At 36.2% G+C, this 9,494-nt stretch overlaps 1 protein-coding gene across 1 annotated transcript; it reads left to right on the forward strand.

The window, feature by feature from the left end:
- Positions 1-6,807: 6,807 nt before the first annotated feature.
- Positions 6,808-9,381, forward strand: LOC106526037 (carcinoembryonic antigen-related cell adhesion molecule 5; the record flags this gene model as incomplete). The annotated part of the gene is given in 5 exon segments (XM_014020485.1): positions 6,808-6,903; positions 6,997-7,302; positions 8,595-8,876; positions 8,967-9,233; positions 9,310-9,381. Coding segments are annotated over 5 exon segments (979 nt in total), but the record flags the coding sequence as incomplete, so codon positions are not given.
- Positions 9,382-9,494: the final 113 nt, after the last annotated feature.

Raw genomic sequence — 9,494 nt, forward strand, 5'->3', positions numbered from 1 at the left:
AATCAGTAAAATGGTAATATAGTGCTAAAATACACGCAACTTTAACTTTCTGTTATCAGTCTGAAATCTGGTTAATGATGAACACAAAAAGCCAGACTCATCTTTAATCAAAGTTGAATTAATAATATTTCATATTTGCTTTAAGTCTAAACCATTATTACTGACTGGTCCTCTTTCTCAGGTGCACCAGGACTGGGTGCTGCTGTGCAGATCTCCTGGACTGGGAAGGTGACGGCCGGCTTTACTACCACCTTCACGTGCTCTTCTTCCTGTTTTCCAAACTGTACCTACACCTGGTACTTTAAAGGCAGAGAAATAGATGGGAATACATTAACCTGGACACCAGATGGACAGGAGGATACTGTAGAACTGCAGTGTTCTGTCCGCAATCCCGAAASAGGAACCTCCAGCAGCACAGTCTCCATTGTTGAAGTTAGCAGTAAGTTTCATGTGGTGAAAAAATAAAATTCAAGCATCTGCTCAGTGAGGAGACTTGTGTACATTTTGTAAATATTAAACTGAGGGCATTAATACACTGAAAATAACATGACAGAATCATTATGCAACCTCAAAAAAACAGGAATTACTCAAAACACACACAAAAAAAACTAAACCAGTAACTCACAAACTGCCACAATGAACTGAGCTTGATCTTTAGGTTGAGAAGCGCTGAACTAAAACAACAAAAACCAACACAAACACTTCTATATAACCAGAATATTGTGTTTGTACTTGTATTTTATACATTTTAAGGACATTGTTTTGTGATTTTATCTTCCATTTATGTGATATTTATGTGATAATGACTTTCCTAAAATTTATACAATTAATTAGTAGGGGTGCAACGATACAGAAAATTCACGATTCGGTTCGGTTCAATACTTTTGTCTCACGGTTCAATTTTTTTTTTTCGATACAAAAAAGAGAAACCTCCAAGCCCATTTTAAGTTGTAATTTATTTAAATCAAGTATGAACATTTGTTTAACTTCAAAAGTACATGTTTTCAATTAAATGTTGCTGAAACTGCAAGTTTCTCAGTGGATCTGCGCTCAAAAATGCAGCCTAGGTGGAGTAGTCGAACACAGATCCACTGATCCTTCAACACAGAGCATCTTCAGAAGACAAGTTGGTAAAATAAATTTTAAAAATCTGTATTGTTCVATACAAGTGTGTATTGAACCTAAAGCACTGTAYTGAACGGTTCGATACGGGTACATGTATTGTTGCACCCCTATTAATTAGATACATTTTATATTTCTAAATAAAACCTTTTCCTTTTGAATCCTCTGTTCCAGCTCAGATGTCTGTACGAACCAATCCACCGAACACTGTCCCAGCTCTTAACCAGTCGCTCAACCTAGTTTGCCATGACTTGAACTCCAGTGACCCTAAAGGCCCGTCGGACCTGGTTTGGTACAAAGACGGACAGGACGTGACTCTGCGTGAAAACATGCAGCTTCTACAAAACAACGTCACTCTTCACTTTGACTCACTGTTAGCCTCTGATGCTGGTTTCTATCACTGTGAAGCCTACCTGCCTACTTTACAAATAAGAGTTCGCAGTTTGGGATTTCAGCTTAGCCGTAAGTATATTAATAGAAATGCACATTAACAAAAACAAACCTATTTTTTATTTCAACGCTGAAAATGTTTTGTGCAGTTGATCCGTGGAACGTCAGCATCAGTGGACCCGATGTCGTCTTTGTTGGCAGCTTGAGTGAGTTCACCTGCCTGACCAGCTGCACCTTAAATGTTGAATGTACCGTCAGGTGGCAGTTCAGAAATGGGTTCCCTGTTGGAACCTACCTTTCAATCAGTGCAAATAAGRTCAAGTGGACCCCTTCAATTCCTGGGACTTTCCAGAACTTCACATGTGTTGCAGAAAATAAAGCTGCTGGACGCTCTGCCGAGGACACGAAGACGGTTGAAGTTAAAGGTACTGAGAAGTTTTTATTGCTCTTGTCTGCCAACATTCAGTAACATAAAGTATTTAAATTATTAACTTGGTTTGTCTTGTTTGTGTCTTCCCCTCTGAGCAGATGTTCCTATCTCTGGATCAGAACCGGTGCAGCTCAGTGGACTGTCAGTGTTTCTCTTCATGGTTCAGCTGTCAGCCTTTTTATCCTTTAAGTTGTAATCATTGTGTTTTTCCTTWAATTTATTTCTGCTTAAATCATTTTTTTCTGTGTTCGTTAAAACATGATTTTGAAATAAAGAACGGTCATGAAAATTGAAAGCTGTTTTTTAATTTGTCAGTTTGTCAGTAAATCCAACACTGCTGTCATCAAATACAAAACATGGTCAAATTAGAACAAACACGTTGTCATTATATTGTGGTTTTGACATAAAATCCAGGGTTTTCCCTGATTTACATAAGATTTTGTATTTTCTTACTTCAACGGACATTTCTGCTTTTATGAAAGATTTTGACTCTTTAGATCATTGCATTATCATTGCAGCTCAGTAAAACTTGTGCAATTTAACAATTTTYCTCATATCCTGTAAAAAAAGTAAAAAAGAACAAAGACTTCCTTGATTAGTTACATCAGACTATAGTTTTGTCATAATTTTGTCATTGTGCTCATGTTTAGTTTCAGCTCAGGATGTGTCACTGATTCACGTACAAGCTGAATAGAAACTTTACTGAATGTCATTTAACCAGGAAATGTGGAAACACAGACTTATTTACTTTGAACATCTGTTGTTATCGACTCACCTGTCTCTTTTGTAGCCTTCTAAACCTGAATAAACAGAAGATAACACTATCACACTGAACAAACTGAAGGAAACTAGAGCCTGTTTTGTGTTTTAGTGACTTTGTGAGAGAAAAACAGTGAATATTACCTTTTAGTTTACTTCTTGTTCTCACCAACAGTGAATAAGATTATTTTATTTTTTTTTTATTTTTAAGTAAGAGAAGGGCTTCTACAGAAAGTAGTGTTATAAACATAGAGGCAGTGACGTAATTCCAGCTGTTTTTGTGTTGTATTTTTTATTATTTCCAAAAAACTAAAATGTTTCTGTACACAAAATAGCTCTATTTTACAAATTATTTTTTTTTTGGTAAATGCATAATGACTTTTTATAATATTCAAGGATGACAAATAAAGTATTTTTCATTTTGTATTATCATCTTCATCTCATCTTGTCATCCTTCAATAAAAAATGATCTGTAACCTCATATGTTCAAAGGTTTTCWACAGTGCAACTCCACATTATTGCAATAACATGGATAAAATACTAAGTTTTGTCACTGTGAACAGTTTAAATAGCTGTTTTAAGCTCATTTTAATGTTTAGTTTGAAGTTATAAAGATTCTAATAATGTATTGACTTCACTAAAAATCTTCCATAATTACTTGTCTAATTAAATTTCTAAGTATCTTCTATTGTGGATTCAATACTTTGTTTTGTGCACTGTAGGTCACTTACAGAATTATATACATTTAAAAATATTGCAAAACCATTTAGTAGAGATAAACATTTTTAAGGGTAAAAGTATTTTTCACATTTTTTAAAACACTTTGGCTCTATCTTTTTGTTGGGTGAATATCGTTTTTTGTCACACGGTGACGCTGTTTTACCAAAATAAATGGAAATAACCATGAACAGTCATGTTTGGTGCAGTATACAGTAAAGATCCTGCTTTTAGCTGATAACATGAATAAAAAAATAAAGGTAGATAAAAGCACAAGACTGTCAATAAGCCATATTAAACTATGACAATAAAATTGTTCAGAAACCACATGTGTGTTTTCTACCTCCACTTCACTTCCAAGAAGAAAAAAAGATGWCTGTTTCCTTCTGGGAAATATGATTCTTCTAATTTAAGCATTTGATAAATTATGTAAACAGTCACATAATAAAGTTACTCAGCATCAGCTGCTCCTCCTCCTCTGATTTATTCTCATGCTATCTGCAAGGGCTGCAGCACACTTAATAATTTAATGTAATTTTTTATTCGGGTGTAAATTACATGTRTTCAGTCATAACATCATGACTTGTTAAAACTGTGCATCTCTATACGAGCTAACACAGCTCTGATCATAGACAAACAACATGTGAGGAGTCCTAAAGTCACCAGGATGTCAGGAATAAACCATCTGAGCCTGAGGTCTTTATGACTGAGCTTGTTTCTAACAAAAAGCATTAGGCTTTAGGCTCTGGGGACCCCACAGTGGTTTGTTATGTTCTTTGAGTTTTCCTGAGCAGCTTCTCTGTGACCCACTGCTCACTGCTATGAGAAAAGATTACCATTAGGGGGCGCCATTGATCCCATGACGTGTTTATAGGAGTGGCAAGTGTCAGTTTAACATCAGTGTAAACACCAGCATGTATTTCCCCCCCCCCCCCACACCCCCAGCTGGACACTGTTACACAACATGATGAGTGATATTATCAGCTTTACCTGTCAGGTGTTTTAATAATGTGCCTGATGAGTTTGTTTATATTTTTGAGGCACACAAATATATTTTGTTTTGGTCTTTTATCATTTATTTCAGCTCCAACATTCTTCAGCGACAAGTAATGCTCTATATCTGATCTGTCTGTTTATTTTTATTAAAGCACGCATATAGGTTCAAGTTCTTCACTAAACACCAAGTTTTGAAAACTTAGATTAAACTTAATTAGAAATGAGTGCATGGATGTTCTTGTTTTTGTTACTTTGATAGTTCATATATTTTATTTATTTAGGAGTCACTACGGCAGAAGTTTGGGATGCACACATTCGGACAGTTATGAAATCATGTTTCTATGACTCTTCCTCTGTTCGCCTGACAGAGAAAAWTTTGGGAGCTAAATTTCATCGCCTTTAATGTTAGTGCTGAAGTCTGCAAACAGCACTTCTGTAATCTTGTGACTGTGTCTATTAACTAAATCCCAGTGGCAGAAAATTTGAATGAAAAAGAAATGATTTGAATAAAAAGGTAATGACATGGTGATACAGTGATTTGCTCTGTTCACACAGAACCTCAGCCTTCCTGTGTGGAACTTTGCATGTTTCTCTGCAGGTGTTCTGACTTCTTCCCTCAGGCCAAACAACCTGACTGCTGCTTAAACTGATGSTTCTAAATTAGCCACATCAGTCAGACAGGATGACTGTTTGTGTCCACATGACTTGTAATGAAATGTCAACTTCTCCAAGGTATACCCTTCCTCTTGCCCAATGTCAGCTAAGTTAGGTTTCAAGTTTCTGCAGATAAAATGAGATGGATGAATGCATGAATGGAAGCTGACTTTCTGGACTTTTACACTTCTGATCACACAAAACGTTATACAAACCATCAGAATGCCCATCCCCCCATACATTGTATTTACATAACACAAGCACCGACAACATTACACCACTGAAACTGAAATGCCATTCCCCATGGTGTTCACTAAGTGCTGTTATGAAACACAAAACTGTTTTTAACTCATTTTACGTGTAATGATAAAAAACTGAAACATTTCTGAGAGTCAGAAAAAAACTCACTTGAAATAGAGAAAACATCAAAATATTTCAGTGAATGTTGTATGTAATTAAAATATTAAAACACTGATCAGTTTCTGTGTAATCTTTTAAAAATGTAGAGGACTAAAAAAAAACCAGCAGGGACATATCATGCAAAATCAACTTTTTTAGTCCTTAAGTGCATTTTGTTTGTACTTGGAGTCTTTAGGAGTGCAGAAAATTTGAAATYAGTCTCCCCCGGYGTTGTATAMACAGTATGTTTGGGTCATATTTTTCAACYCACTTAGTTTTCTTTATTTTCTATGATGTTTTCTGAACTACATCACAGAATTTGTAACAGAACTGCTAAATAAGGTGAAGTGCCTCATTTGGTTTTAAAGAGACAGCGTCAAAATGAGTTGCTCTGAGACACACTTCAGAAAAGGGGTGAAAGAGGGGTTTGTGGAGTTACAATAAGGATRAAAATAAAGGATTGAAAACCATGATTTGTCTACTTTAATTCTAAACAGTTCTCAAATTTTTGTACCAGTATTTGTGTATTTGTTTATTCAAAAGGATCCCCATTAATCTACTACAGTAGAGAATCTAGTTTTTGTGGCTCATTATAAGAGCGAAGACTGCAGTTTTTGTAGCGAGGCTTTCAACAGTAAATGCATGAATCCATTGCATCATAGACCCCACATTTCAACCAGGGTTATGACTGGGAATTTGATCAGTTTGTTCATTTACAGTATGTCACATATCAGTTCTATCTACGTTAAACAATTAATAAACAAAATACTATCACTCACTATTATGTAAGGTGTTACATAGTGTAAAAAGTTCTAGAATCACTGGCGTCATGAATGTATAGCTGCTGCAGGTGTGGTTGTACTCAGTTTGAATGTAAACATGTAGAAAATATTTGCACTAATGATAAGAAACATTTGTATTTGATATATGAGGTTATGAAAGTCTCATATATCAGATATGTTCACTAAAACCTTAACRGTATAGGTGGAGAGAGGAAAAATATTCTAATATATACTCATAAATTGTTATCATATGMGTAAAAAGCTTGGCATATGGATAAAAAAGACATTAATATGCAGAAAACAGCAAAGTTTTTTTCCCAAACAAAGTAATTAAAAGGCATAGTTAACAGTCTACATGATCCCTGACTCCACTTTATGGCCCACATACCTTCTGTCATCATTTRTCATTAAAAGAACTTCACCCAGAGAAACAAACAAAATGGTATCACCTTTTGTAAATTTGTCAAGACTTAACAGAAAAGACCCAGACCTAAACACCTGCWGATAAGATACAAGGTTTCTGCCTCATGCGGAGGGGCCTGACCCACAAAGGGCAGACATATCACAGTGGAAACAAGAAGAAGCTGGTCAGAACCCAGAAAATGGAGAAGAGCGACCAAGCTTTGACTCTTGTGCTTCTGGCTTTACTGGGAGGTACATCTGGATGAATTTCTGATCATGTTTCACTGGGTAAAACTAGAAATATGTGTTTTTAGACTGTAAATCAAAAAAATTTTCTGTCTGTAGGTTTTCTGGCCTCTGCTGTGGAAGTTCAGCCTTCCATCAACCCTGCAGTGGTCGGRGGCACAGTGATGTTCTCCTTGTCTCCACCCATGAGTTTGAAAAGTGGAAGCTGGGCACTGGGAGAGACTCTGATCCTCAACTGGGTTGGGGACCAGCAGGCGTTTTTTCCTGGTTACAGCGGCAGGGCTTCTGTGAACCTGACCACCGGAGCTCTCACACTGAGTTCTCTGAAGCTGACCGACTCTGGAGTCTACGTGGTGCAGAGCAACGACCCGGCTCTGAGTGCCAATGCTTCTATTACTGTCATAGGTGAGATCAATCAGAGATTTTTTTTTAAAGTTGGGAATACAAACTATAACTGTTTACTTATTATCAACCAATCGTTGCACTTTTTGGAAAAGATGTAAGCTGTCTAGWGACAAAGCTGCAGAACAAAAATAAATATTTCGTAACTTAAGTGAACCACTTTACCAGAACAAATAAAAAGAACTTAGTGATTTTACCCTGTGCTTATTACACCAACTGGTTTTGTTGTTTTGAAAAAAAAAAAAAMCTAAAAACTGTTTTCTCAGAGGGGTTGAAGGAAATCGTGCTGCGCCGCCTTGTGATATTCAGACCAATGACTCATAAAATGTTCGTACCAAGTAAACAGATTATGTTTAGGTTTTGCTGCTCTTCTGGTAATATGACAGTTTCCTCCGGCTATTTCTCCATCAACACTCACCTTTGTGTCAAGGTGTTCCTGATCCTTCAGATTCCCAGAACCTGGGCCCAGGAGCAAAACATAGAGGGAGATTTGTCTATGTTTCGATTCCAGCATAAACAAAAAAACCTTTCTCAATGAGACACATTCAATATCTTAGATATTGTGAGAAGATTCCGTGTGGTTTTCAGTTACATTTAGTTGAAACGATCTGGATGCCCTAAAAACATCAAAATGTAGAGGATTGTATTTGACAGAAGATCCTGTTTGTCATAAATCTTACTTAATAATAAGTTTTTAATACTTTAGCAGGGATTATTTTACAGATATGGAAGAAAACGTTTTTTTGAAGAGCAGAATATGAGTTTAATGGATTCACAAAGTTTTGTTATATTAATAACTTTTTTCAAATTCAGCTTGTATTAATAAAGCAAGACAGTCTTTTAGTTAGAAAATATGATTTATTTAGTTTTAAAGGGTTTAAAATGTTATAAGTTATTAGAGTACGATCATAAATACTGCTCTCAGTGAAGTAGGACTGAAAAACACTGAAACATTTACAACAGTATGAACATTTTCTTTATGTTCAGCACAACTATAGATCAAAATTAATTCCATTAAATAAGTTCAGCCAAAAAATAATTAAACAAACGTTTGTGTTGTTTTGTTCTTGTTGGGTTCGTTTCATTTTAAGCTGTTTTCTGAGTCATAGTTTCTGATGGTTTTGATGAAAAACATGTTTTTACCTAAACTCATCATGATCTTTGAACCAAACACTTCTTTTTATTTTAAATGCTAAAATATTAATGCCTTAATTCATTTTCAAATATAATGATTTTTCTTAAAACCCATGTGATTTAATCTTCTTCCATAACATGCCTCACTTCCTGGTCTTCAGAAACTGTTTCAAATGTGACGCTCAGCACAAATCAAACAGACCTGACTGAGTTCAACAGTTCAGCAGTCATGAGGTGCTCTGTCTCCTCGGGATCTCCTCTCTCTTTTCTCTGGATGAACGGCAGTTCTACGATTACAGCCGGCATCAGAGTCCAGGTGACGGATGGAAACGCCACTCTCATCGTCACCAACGTGACACGCTATGACTCAGGACCATTCAGCTGTCACGTGTTCAACCTCATCAGTAATGGGACCAGTAATCCAGTAAATTTCACCATCAGCTGTGAGTTAGGCACTTTTAATTTAACATAATATCTGCAAAGCTCTAAAGTGCAGTTTTGCCCACTTGCTTCTTTTTCTGTGATTCTCTCAGATGGTCCAGAAAACATGGCTCTGACAGTGAATGGGTTGAGCGGGACTTCCTTCCCAGTCGGATCCAATCTGACCATGCTGTGTTCAGTAAACTCCAGCCCTCCAGCTCAGCTTCAGTGGGCCTTCAGAGGAAACCTCATGAACACAACAGGAGCCATATTGCAGCTGTTCCTTGTCAGTCAAAACCAAAGTGGTCAATACTCCTGCCTGGCCTTTAACAACCGCACCAATATGCTCAACAGTATAACCAAAGACATTACAATATCAAGTAAGTTATTTTTGTTTATGCATAAATTTTTTTATTTTATCCACTTGTCACTTGCTTCATCCTCATGTTTTTATAGAGTCTGAGCAGCAGGTGATGAATGTGTTACTCCTTCTTCTGTCACTGACTGGATTCTTGTCATCTCTACCAGGTAAGTTATTAACAAAAAAGCTACTTTTTATTGTAAACCTTTCAGTAAAAGATCAAATAGTTTAACTTTTTTCTGTAGAGGAATCATAATTGTAATGGAAATAATACTATTTC

This window comes from Austrofundulus limnaeus, unplaced genomic scaffold (assembly GCF_001266775.1).
Source record: "Austrofundulus limnaeus strain Quisiro unplaced genomic scaffold, Austrofundulus_limnaeus-1.0 Scaffold253, whole genome shotgun sequence".
In the NCBI taxonomy this organism is placed as follows: Eukaryota; Metazoa; Chordata; class Actinopteri; order Cyprinodontiformes; family Rivulidae; genus Austrofundulus; species Austrofundulus limnaeus.